At 46.3% G+C, this 12,831-nt stretch overlaps 1 protein-coding gene and 1 long non-coding RNA gene across 3 annotated transcripts in view; one reads left to right on the forward strand and one right to left on the reverse strand.

Moving 5' to 3' along the window:
• The window catches only part of TMEM59 (transmembrane protein 59), a 66,209-nt gene extending 62,742 nt beyond the window's left edge, over nucleotides 1-3,467 (forward strand). For both annotated transcript variants that reach the window (XM_061567748.1, XM_061567749.1), the window contains exon 8: nucleotides 594-3,467. In XM_061567748.1, coding sequence (XP_061423732.1) covers nucleotides 594-752 — 159 coding nt within the window. In that variant the 3' untranslated portion in view covers nucleotides 753-3,467. The remainder of the gene's footprint in view (nucleotides 1-593) is intronic.
• On the reverse strand, nucleotides 698-10,428 carry LOC133352037 (uncharacterized). Its single transcript, XR_009756248.1, has 3 exons — nucleotides 10,404-10,428; nucleotides 7,724-7,778; nucleotides 698-793 (listed from the first exon to the last, which is right to left on the reverse strand). It is a non-coding gene; the product is annotated as an uncharacterized LOC133352037 (long non-coding RNA).
• Between the last annotated feature and the right edge of the window lie 2,403 nt (nucleotides 10,429-12,831).

A 12,831-nucleotide genomic window follows, 5' to 3' on the forward strand; every position in this document is an offset into this window, starting at 1 on the left:
GAAAACCAACGCCTTGTAGTGAGGAGGTAACACTGGATCCGTGTACAGATGGAAACACATGGTGATTAGTCCACTTGCTGTACTGCCTTCTTCTAGCGAGTTGGGGTATGGCACCTCCACGTACATGGGAAGGGAGTTTCGCAACGTTTTCGCCTCACAGTGCTGAACTACAGGACACGTTCATAGCCACCACTGCCCGGCACCGTTAGAGATATGCACCCTCCAGCAAAGTCGGTTATGTTGAAGAGCAAGCAATATTTGACAATTGCAAGTCTCCGCATGAAATTAAAATGAGTGGCCTCAGGCAGGGACACGTAGCAAGAAGGGGATTGCCGACGGTGAGATTAATAACCGAGCGGCAAACCAACGGAACGTGACGTGTCTCTGAGGACATCCACCGAGTTGGAGCTATGAAATCGGCTCGTGCAGTAAGTGCCGGGTGGAATCTTCCATCGCGGGAGTATGGAGAGACGGCCACAGCTTGGGGTGGGAGGCCTTTGTCCAGCGACCGTGGTTGATGATGGAGACGTCCGGCTGTGTACCGTTTTGTTTCTGACGCCGCCGACTTTGCTGCTGCTGTTGTTGTTGTGCAGAAGCTGAGCATCAACGGGGACCTGCAGTACCTGAAGGAGCTGTACCTCAAGATGCCGCTTGACTCCACAGTGCCGTTGGTGAGCGTGGCCATGGAGGACGATGGGGACGAGGGAGGACCTCTGCCGGCCAAAGTTTCCATGTTGCATGCCACGCTGTGACAGAGTCGCCAGGGGGGAAAAACATTCTGGGGGTCCGATTCCTGTCCTGACAGAGGGTGGGGGGGGGGACTCTTTGGGATAGATTGCGGGAATGAGAAAGGGCAACTTTTTTCGATAGTTTTTTTTTTTAGCTGTTAAGGTAAAAAAGTAAAGTGACACCGCAAAAATAAGTGACTCCATTTAATCTGAGTGCATGTTATTGAGTCGGAGCCTCAAGGGATCCGTGTGCTTCTAAACCATTAACATTCAAATGGGATCTGTGTTTCTCTTGGGGGTCGTCTATGAGTTACAGCTGCACTGCACGTAACGAAGGCCTTTTTGCCACGACTGGAGTTGGACCCCCGCAATCTTAGGTCATCGAATCAAAATTACTCTCTTCTCAATGTTTTCACAGAAATTGATGCAGGTGAAATGACTTATTCCCTTCCCACGTGTTTCTTTTTCTCTTTAAGTTAGCGTATTTTGTCGCTCCATTTTTGGGGTAGGTGTAGGTGGACTGATATAGTTTGAGGAAAACGAAAGTATGTTAAGAGGGAAGAAAGTAAACAAATGCTTGACTGCATTTTATCACAACCTAATACATTTAATGGATTGAGAACTCGGTAATTTTAGTAATGGCCTCTGGTGTGTTGTTTTTATTTTTCGTCCTGCTGGGAAATGTGTTGGCTCTGAATCTTGGAGGCTCTGTCCTGGACTGAACCTTGTTGGCTTAAGGGGAGTGCAGGTTTTTCCTTCCTTGAAAATGTCACTGGCGTGGGAGAGAGAAAACCCCGCCCGGTTTATTTACTTCCTGATGCTCAAAACTAAATTTGATTTTCCCTCTGTCAACAGAGAGCATTGCTTGTTATCTTTTGCGCCCAATCTTTTTGTACTGATGTAAACAAAACAAACCCCCCCCCCAATCTCACAGCACAAATCCTTTGCTGAATTTAACTTTGGGATAATTGGACAGTAAATTCAAGACGTTAACTTCAAGATGGCGCATTCAAGTGTGCATACGGACATGCTATGTAAAATGTTTTCCTTAATTGGCCGCGCTACGATATTGTCACTTTCTGACATTCGTGCAATTTCTGGTAGAAGTGTTCCCGTTGTGACCCATTTCTGCACTCCACCATATGATAAACAACCTTGTTTTCAGTTTTGAGCATCTCAAATGGGTTAGTATTTAAAGAAGATGGAACCGATGAAAACCTGGCAAGTGGTGAAATTTAAACATTGGAAAATGACTTGATGCGCTAGGTTGACATCAAAGACTTTGGTAGTGGTGACCTCTATAATAATGTGTCTTGCTGCAGTCACGGAAGCTTCAGAAGTGACATTCAAACGGTGAATTGTTTTTGCATTGCCGCAAGCAGCGGTTCAGCTGGACACTGTAACAACAGCGATATAAATATCTGTGAAGCATGTAATGTAACCTCACGATAAAGAAGAACCCCTGGATTAATGCACCTGTGTTGTACAATGCAATACTTGTAGAGCCGAATTAACACTGATATATTAAATGTAATGGTCTACTTATAAATTCTGTTTGAAGTTGGCTAAAAATCGGTGACTAGCAAATCAATATTAGGTGAATTGTAAAAAAAAAAATCCTCTTCGGATCGAACACATGGAGGGCACTTATTTCGGAGGATTCAATCCTATGGTGGTGGTGTTAATGGGTTGCTGTGTAATTCATGGAACAGACCATATCCTTCTTTGGACATAGGAAATTAAATTAAACAAGCATCTTCGTTAAATTGTATTATTTATGAAACCTAATTTTTCATGGAGCAAGAAAAAAGTGATACATTTTAAAGCCATAGAAAAATTTAACAATATACAGTGTAAAGTGTGGAAGAGTAGGCCAAAAACCCTCTAAACAGGCTCGAGGGCTTTCTCCAGTGGAGCTTCGTCCACCAGCATTGGTATAAGCAGGGAATTGCAGCCCTGCACCATTACCACTGCATGAATCCAGAGCATTCCTCATTTTCTGATAAACACAGCCCTGGATTAATGGCCAAATAATGCGTTACATTCTTCTGAATATTTATTTTCTCTCTCTCCTCGTCAGCCGATTCATAGATTATAGAAACCTCTCGCTAAACCCATGGCAGTGCTCTTGATATATGTGTACCGGCGACATTTATTCCCACAGCATTCACCAGTGGTGGGCTTGATTAGCCCTGTTCCATGTGGGTGGCTCTTAAGGTGTCTTTGTTTTCGAGAATCTGTTATTTTTTCCGGAGTTTCTAAAGACGTGGGACATTTGAATTGCTTAAAATGTGTAAGCAGCCGTTTTTGCGAATGTTTGTTCTGGCATCAGATGGATATAAACAACAGCAGAAAGAGACAAGGTTTTAATGTTCTATTAGGTCTCGTCTTTTCCTACGGTATTTGCATTTGTTTAAATGTCCATGTGCAGTCACACCTCTATAATCTGACTGGTTCTCTCTCGCAGGCTTTGGGTTGCAATGCATTATTCTTAAGGTTTTGCTTAATTTGGCAGCGGGATTGTTAGTGCAGGTTGTTATAAAGTAAAGTAATCCATTCCACAAAATGTAATTAGAAACGTAACATTGTTTCTAAACTCCGCTTGATTGTAGGAGTGCGACTGCATCAGAGTAACGAGCTTGCGATGTGTGTGGGGAAAATAAGGTACTGTTAATTCAATACAAGATCAATTGTGTAGCTAGATTGCAAGTGGTTAATGGATTAAACTCTTTACTGAAACTCAAATGCAATGCTTTTTTTTTCCGCTACTTTTGCCGTGGGCCATGGAATCAAGACTGAGACGCATCCTTTGCATGCTGCAGATCGCTTGACATCGACACTCGAATTATTTGGTGAAAAGCTACAGCCAGGTGGCTCTGGTGGAGCAAGCGGGCCACGCGTTCGGAAGGTTGTGAGCAAATCCTGGTTTGGGAGTGGACTCAGTACATCAATTCGCGGATAGTTTGCGCAGTGGTTGCACCTATAGATAGACTCACTCCAATATGAATGTGGAATTTCCACCACAGGGCCTAGGGCTGCATACCGGGCACGTGCACACTGCCTTCACTGCTGATTTGAGCAGAAAATCACGTTGATTTGGTGAAATGTCAGTTGAAGAGCATCACAAAACTGCCCCATGGTTTCCTAGCTGAAGCTGGACTGCCTTAACCAGTTGGATATTATAATGTAATTATCTGCTATCTTGTCACATCTTGTTACACGTCTTTTGATAGCTGCCATATGCTAAAGTCTTCATCGGCCAACCCACAGCAAGCTGAAGTGTAAATGACCAACTCTGTCATGTTCACTTCTGATTGGAATGCCGCTAATTGGCAATTATCGGTGATTGTTTCTAAACCTAAATGGTCAGCTCACAGTAAGAGCATATTGAATAGCTTCGTATTGGGTTGGATTTAGTCCTAATAAACATAGCACATGGTATAATGTGATAATTCTGTATTGTTTGACCATAATTATCTAAATGATGAACATTTTAAGTAATATATATTATTATGAAATTAGTTCACATTGTGGCAGCATTGACACTCTTAAATCTCACTTATGATTCACGCAATCCCCAAGCTGTAGTCCGATTTATTTTAATGATTGTGTAAAATTGTATTATGGCATATATGGTTACCAGAGGCTGAAACGTGGGCACATGTTGTTGACATGTCCCCTATTCACTGGTGGCTCTGAGCACGGTAAGCCGCTCGCTCTCGTGCACTGTCATTGCTCGTCTAAAGATCAAGGTCAAGGCGAGTTCTGCGAATGCCACCACACCGAAATTCCATGAAGCTTTGTCTACGGCTGTCGATAGCCGATCTCCAACGTTTCCACTTTTATCATCCACCACAACCATATCGACTCAATTTGTACCTACATCGCGATCACGCCCCCCCCCCCCCCCCCTGCGAAAACTTGGCAGGACCCCCCCCCCCCCTCCCACCTAAAAGCGAGTCGCGAGACTCGGTTTAGCAATGCAACAACCACCGCCTGACTGGCAGAAGAACGTCGCTTGGCAGCAGCGGTGACGCGTGGTTGGCATGGACCCCCTAGTGCAGGAAATGAAGTAGAGGACCCCTGTCCAATTTCTCACCCTCCCCACCACTTTGTAGATCGGTACCAGGGCCACTTTCCCTGTGGGTTCCGGCGCAGTTGCACCGCCTGCACACCCGATAGCAACGCCACCGCTCGGTGCACCTGATCCACGCCACCGCCATCGGCGGTGCCACAGACGGGAGCCATAAATAACGGGACGCAGGTGGGGACTGTAAACACGGACGTTGAAGGGGCCGCTGAAGACTTGACTTGAGTTTCCGTGCACGTCTAACATCGGTGGCACGCGACATCGAAACTGGTCCGGAGCCTCTCATTTCATTGACCCGCTCTCACCAATATGGTAAATTACGATCAAACGGTGCAAAAAAAAGTCTTGCTTCCCATTACACATTATTTAGAGTTGTGGCCGCTTTTAAAGCCACTGCTGGATGAGGTCCTTCCCGTGCCGTGTGGGTCACGGTGGTTTTGTGCTATCATAGTGCCGATTTGTGAAAGGGGCGCCTCGGTATCAGGTCAGATATCACTGGCAACTGATGTTGGCTGTGACCTCGGATCGCCGGGTTCTTAGTGCACTGCGCTAAATCTCTTGTGCCGCCGCTCCCACACTCCCTATGGTCTGTGTGGAAAATAAAACGTTCGCTTAATAGGGATAATAAGATTTATCGTGAAACTCAATTAGATGATAACAGTAACGTGTCGTTGCGCGGATCGTGTTACCTTGCACGCGTCTCGCTGCATCCTGGATCGTGCGCGTGCAGAATAATGCAGATTTGAAAATGTGTGAAAAGCTGTGGCACCTTGGCCCGAGTGAAGCGTACAATGTGGCGGTAATTTGCATTCATATATGCTCGACCACACGGATGCTAAAAGGGCACAAACTAGACACTTTGAGTTCTTGCCAAATCCATTATCCTCTAAAGCCCACTCCTTGCCACTAAAACTGAGAATGCGCTCTCCTCGAATACAGATGTCAAGTTTGCCAGAGGCACCCCCAAGCATGCATTTGCTACACACATCGGCCCTTGGAGATAAAAAGGCCCAATATAAAATTATGACTTTTTGAGTAACTCTCATTTAACAAAATTATGATGTGTGTTTATATTTTTTTGGGTTAGGCCACGCAAATCTGAACAAATGTGTCGTTATCCCCTCCACCAGCCGACGTAACCAATTTTAGTGTCACGTGTACATGCGTTTAACACGCCAATTATTATTTTCTGGTCGCCCACCGGTAAGTTGAGCAATTCTCACAACAAAAATTGAGCATTTGTGCGAATTAATTGGGGAAATGTTCAGTGTTTAATAATGACACATTCATAGATGTTTTATATACATAAAAACAATCTCTGAAAATGTACTTCACAAATTTGACAAAGAAGGCATTCATAGTTGGGCTCGAGATAAATGAGCAAACCTAAAGTCACGTGCAACTATTTTTTTTACGTGAGAAAATGTTAATAATGTTTGTTCTAGGATGAGTAAGTTAAGCGTTCTTAACGTAATCCTTTGGAAGGCTGTTGACAAGCCTATGCATCTATCTTTAGCACCGAGGCCCCTGCTCTTGGTCTGAGCTCAGGCTTGGCTCTGGCAGAAGGAGAGCCGGCTCAAAGCCATACCGTGCTTTCGTTGAGCCGACTCTGGGCATGGTCTGGGCCACGCTCAGGATTTCCATGAGGCTCAACCCCCGAGTCCCAAGCCATGGCTGAGCCGCTCAATCATGGGCCTTTGAAATCAAGTGAGCGCCTCGAGCCTGAGCTAAGTCTGAGTGTTAGTGGCCGAACCCAGTGCCGGATTATCCTAGTAGCAAAAGTAGCGTCATATGTAGTAGCTACGGGCCCTGCACTTTCAAAGGCCCCGCGCTAAATAATTTCAAGTTATCAATTCCGGTAAAGTCACGTAGAAGGGAAGTAATAAAATAATAAAAAACAAAACATAATATTTTATTACTTCCCTTCTACGTGACTTTACCGAAAGAACCAAGAAGATGAATCCCTGCAGTCACGAAAGCTTTAAATCGAAATGTATCAATTCCGGTTCAGTGAATCTGCACTTGCTCTATTACTATAGTACTATACCGCCTTCAACTTTTATGAACGACTGGGTGTTTAAGGTTAGCGATTTGTCCTATTATCTGGTTGTATAGCAAATGAACAAATACAATGACTTTACTGCGCAACTAAAAAAATTGTGTTTTAATATTTGTGTTTTTTATTTATTTATGGCCCCTTTATAACATACTAGCGGGAAGTACCCAGCGTTGCCCGGGGGAAATATATTTCAAAGCTTCTCTTAAAAACATAACATATACATACACAAATACTAAGCTATTGCGAAAGCCCGGCGTGCCCGTTTGTCCATTTGTCCGTCAACAAAATTATAAGAGGCTTGCAGAAGTCCAAAAAGTTATAGAAAGTGGGGGGTTAATAGATTATCTAAAAGGTTTCTGAAAATTGTCGACCCCCCCCCTCAAAAAATATTCCCCCCATATAGGCATATATACCTACACACCCTGCATACAATAGAGTAGTTACTAGTGACTATAGTAGTATCTTACTCTACAGTAGTATCTACTGACTCTATAGTATCTATTGACTATAGTAGTACCTGCTGACTCTGTAGTTGATATACTAACTCTACAGTAGTATCTACTGACTCTATAGTAGTATCCACTGACTATAGTAGTAACTACTAATTCTACAGTAGTAACTACTGACTCTATAGTAGTATCTACTGACTGTTGAAGTATTTACTGACCATAGTAACATCTACTAACTCTACAGTAGTATCTACTGACTATAGTAGTATCCACTGACTATAGTAGTAACTACTAATTCTACAGTAGTAACTACTGACTCTATAGTAGTATCTACTGACTGTTGAAGTATTTACTGACCATAGTAGTATCTACTAACTCTACAGTAGTATCTACTGACCGTATAGTAGTATCTTCTGTCTGTAGGTGGAAAATCATCTTCTTTCGCGTGGCTGCTGATGTAGATGGAGAGCAACAACTACAATTTCACATTCAGGTGGTCAAGCAAGATAACCGCGTCAGGAAGTAGCTGAGTGTATCGCTGTGATGTCTCCTTCGTATTTGTGGATTGGGCATTGTCTTGATGGAGTAAAAAAATTAGCACGGCTGACAAGTTGAAGCGGAAATTTGCATCGAATGTTAACGAACGCATGACAGTGATGGTGATGATACACTTAAGTGTTATTACCTATTGTGACAGGACAATGCCACACGCCGCTGGTGTGTCGAGATTGTACGTGGTGTAATTATTACATTATTAATACTATGCATAGCCGAGGAAAGCCTCACGGAATCTAAAGACTTTATACGTATATGTGTATATGTTGAACTTCTTTCGCACCGTACGCAGCCAACCGTTCAGGAGGCTCCTGCCACATGTTTTGTAGGGGAGGGGTTGGTATTGATGCTATGTGTAACTGGCAGGTAATATATGGGCATTGGGATATTTGTAACCGATGTAACAGAACAGTGGTGGGGGGGGGGGGGAACATACGAAATCCACAGTGAAAGATGCCCGAGTTGGACATTGAACCCAGGCCCTCCTTGCTGTGAACACGACTGTTACCAGCCTGCCAACCTCATCTTCAGCATTGCCCCTGCTATGATTTATCGCGTGGCAATAACATCGCCGCGCTTGTGTAGCGTCGGCTCGAGCAGAAGATGCATTTGGAGATGAGTGACATAAAATAATTATGGCTCGCCGTCATAAATAAATTGTGTACACGCACATGAATAACACGGGGGGGGGGGGGGGCGGGGTATTATGATAGCCTACCAACGGGTCTTCAATTATTAAGACGATTTGATTTGTTATTATGCTCGAGTCCTGGTAGGTTACGACAGGTCTCCCTTGGAAAGAGACGATGTATCACAATGGGCTCTGACCCTGATGAAAGGATCTCTAAACGAAGCTTTAATTACAACAGTATCAAAGAAAATCAGGAGTAATAAATTGGCCAAACACACAAACGGCACTTTTAATTGATTTAGTGTCCCAATGTAATCGGATCCCGAGACGCTTGAGAACTAACCCCCCCCCCCCTCCTACATTCGGAGATAACGAAGGGGGCAGGGGGGCTCCATGGGACAGACGAGAAAGAGAAACGCAGCTCGGGCTCAAGCAACTTGGGGTGCCAACGAGTCCCAGGGCGTTGCTCGTTATAAACTATCCAAAGACGGCCACTGCATCGCGCTGCGCTTTCAGATGTGCTTCTGCGGCCGTCTGGAACGTTCTTCCTTCCAACATTAGGAAGCCACTGGAGCTATGCACTTTTAAATCATCATCTAGTTTTACACACTAATTTATATTAAACTGCCTTGTTTGTGCTGAGTGTTGTCCCCCCCCCCTCCGCACCTCCGATTAGTACGGTTGGTTACGTACGGTGTGAAAGAATATAGTAATAGGTTTTTACCCTTTTAACTGGCAATAAAACTGACACCTTTATACAAGGGATCATGTTTGCATTAACCACAACACTTGCGGTCAAAATACAAACAAAAACACAACTCTGATAATGTATGCACTGTCCTTGCAATTGATTGGTCCACACCCGAGACAGCTTTTCTTAGAGCCTAGTCCCACATGGTGTTGGACCAGATGACGCCAAAAGGCGCACAACTCAAAGACAACGCACCATCAGAGTATTGAGAGCTCGAGGTAAGCATTTACATTATGAGACTTCCTTTGCCAGTAGGAAGATATAGTAATAGGGTTTTACCTTTTTAACTGGCATAATGGTGTGAAAGAAGTTAAATATACCCACAGATCCATGGAGGGCCGGGGTGCGAACAGGAGGCGGCAGTAGTGAGAGTGAGGAGCAAGGCAGTGGAGGAGAGGTCGGGCAAGGATGAGGAGGTCAGTAGCAGGCAGTTACCGGGGGGTTAACTCAAGGGCATTTGGGTGGAAACGAAATGAGGGAAGACGTTAAAACAAAACGGTGAAGCAGCAGATAGGAATGAGGAGATGAGCAGGGAAAGTTTGTGTTGGGGGCCCTCCATAAATGACGTCACGCACCTAGGGAGGGGGGGGGTCAGACATTTGTGACGATGTATGACGGGGGGTGAGAAATGTGACGTCACATCAAAAATGCGCAACTTTAAATAAATACTGAGAACACGTTCTACTTAATTAAATAGACTTTTTAATACATATTTTCTCCTACAACATCAGAGTGCAGCGCCACATTAAATACGCACTACAATGACAATAGTTTAAAGCGATTTGAAGCATGTTTTATTTGGGGGGGGGGGGGCAGAACTTTGTGACGTCATATTTGAGGGGGGGGGGTCTGACTTTTTGTGACGCCGTGTGACGAAGGGGGGGGGGGGCAAAAATCGTCCAAAATCGCGTGACGTTATTTATGGACGGTCCCTTGGGGAAGGTAGACAGCCGCATCGAACCTAGAAGCCAGGAGCGAGGGAATGGCACACTCAGAAGGTGGACATCTTACCCACCGTATGGCCCCAGATGGCTCAGTGCAGCAAATACAATGCTATAACGATTTGTCGTAAGTCTGCCAGGTACGACATCACAAGAACAAAAAAAACGTATCGTAACTTAGATTTAGTAACTCGCTTACCATTTCCTCAAATTTTAGTTTCACTCCTCAAAGAGCTTCATAACTCATCGGATTCCTCCCGCGGGTCTCAGTGAAGTAATTCTGAAACGTGGTTGCCCTAGTAACGAGATCCTAACCGGGACCTCCTCCTGTAAACGAGCCGTCGCTAAGGACCAAAGGTCATGAACTCGCACCGCTCCAGCCAATCAGCTGCCGGGAAGACTACCCCCGCCCCCCTCCCCCCCCAGGTGTGCAGGCGCCACGTGCTGCCAGACCGTCCTGCGGCGTAGCGCATCGCCTCGCCACTTTGTTTCAGAGTCACTAAAAACGCCTCTGTGTGTGTTGAACACGTCTTTCTCTCGCTCTAGGTGGTTTTCAAACGTCTTTCTCAGCGCTTCTTTCCTTGGTCGATGTTGAACTATTTCCGCCTTGACATGCATAGCGCAACTGAGAACGAGTGTTGAAAACATTTATATATATAAACATGTGATTATCCCATGCTGCGCGCAGGTTGACATTGCCCGTCGAGTTTATTGCGGATGAGAGAATTCGACTCTTTGGTTCTTTCGGTAAAGTCACGTAGGTATAAAGTAAAATAAATCACGACCTTTCGGGCGCAACACAAGCGTCCATCATCAGGTGGTGATTTATTTTCTACCTACGTGACTTTACCGAAAGAACCAAGAGTATGGATTCCTGCAGTCACGAAAGCTTCACATCAAGAGAGAATTATAGTCCCAAAACAATGCTCCCGCCACTGCACCTTGGCCACCCGCTGCGTATGAAGAAGGGTTCTTGTTGGTGGCAGGCGAAAGCCGAGGTCTCACTCGGAGCGGCGTGACGCGCCCATTGACTCCGTCACGCTGTTGTGGCCAGCTGCCCGGGCAGAATCGCTTCCACAAGTCACTCCCACAGCCGTCAACCCATGCGGCTTACCCCGTGTTGCTGTACAGGGGAATTGAGTTTTCAGGTCCATACGGCGTTGTTACAGCCGTTTCAATAGGGGCAACAACACAATTTGTTTGTGTGTTTGTGTTTCTCCTTTGTGACGGGACTTTGTAAGATGAACGTCGAGATTTGTAAGGGCACGGGTTGACCAATAAGGTCCGAATTGGTCTGTAATAAGGTAGGGCGCTGCTAAGGATGTTTGACAGCTTTGTAGTAGCGGGGTCTCTTCCCCAGGCCATCGTTTGCCCCCCTCCACCCCTTCGTGACGCTTACAAGACGCGGGGCCGCTTTTGAGCAGCACCTGCGCCCGGCTTGTGACGGGCATGCTCGAGCCTGCGCACGATGATCGACCCTGGGCGTTTGCGTCTTGCCGCTTGTCTACGAGACTCGCTCGCCCCCCACCCACAGACCGCGTGTTTATATACCAGCAGCGTGGGGGGGGGGGGGGCCTTGGCTTCTACCGTCCCCTGGTGGCCACAGCTACGAGTTGGGCCCCCCCCCCCCACCTTGACAACCATCATGGGATTTGTATTCAACAACGGTGTCAAAAGAACACGAACACTTACGTAACGATGTGATTAGGCAAGAGGAGCGGCGATATCTAATAATACGTTAGGTGCGACCGTGCGAGACAAATCAAACCATGGGGCCAGCACTCTGACCGATTCCTGCACCTCGCTGGCCTGACAATGTAAGTCACGACGCCACTGATAACGTCGTCACTACGTCACGGTGTCTAACCACTTATTACCACGCTTATTGAGCCAGAAAAAAAACTCCTCTGAGTCTCGTGACACGTTTTTTGTTCTTCAGGAGGGTCTTGCCAAGATTGCTTGGCGTGGGGTAGATGGCAAATTTGGACCGTGACTCGGGCGCGCGAGATGACGTCTCGGGCATCTTTTAATGGCCACTGCGAAGGGTAATTGTTGTCTGTGGTTATTATGACACCCCCAGGAATAACCAGGGCGGCCACTTGAATTGAACCATGCACCACTGCCACAAGGTGCTCCTGCAAGGCCATGTCACCGCCCCTGCTGTTCAGGGCCATCACGGTGGGGGAGGAGGGGAGGGCTAGGCGATATTTTGTCTTAGTGCAGTGTGACGTGCGCAGTGGTTCGTGCATTGTGCCACATTCCCCTGAGCGTCATTTACAGCCACGCGAGCTGCCGAGCGGCTCGCTGTGCCGGACCCATTTGTACTGCTGGTGGCTGGGCAGAGGCAATGAGGCGGGGGATGAATAAACTCTTGACCCCGCCGCTTCAACTGCCGCAACGGGCGATCAAATGGACCTGGCGACCATCGGGATTCTCAGTGTGCTGACCGTTACACCACAGGCAGCATCCCCCGTTGCTGTCACACGCGGACTAAGGGGCCGTCCATAAATGACGTCACGCGATTTTGGACGATTTTTTACCCCCCCCCCTTCGTCACACGGCGTCACAAAATGTCAGACCCCCCCCCCCTTAAATATGACGTCACAAAGCTCTGCCCCCCCCCCCCA

This window comes from Lethenteron reissneri, chromosome 39 (assembly GCF_015708825.2).
Source record: "Lethenteron reissneri isolate LAM-NWPU_2019-01 chromosome 39, ASM1570882v1, whole genome shotgun sequence".
In the NCBI taxonomy this organism is placed as follows: Eukaryota; Metazoa; Chordata; class Hyperoartia; order Petromyzontiformes; family Petromyzontidae; genus Lethenteron; species Lethenteron reissneri.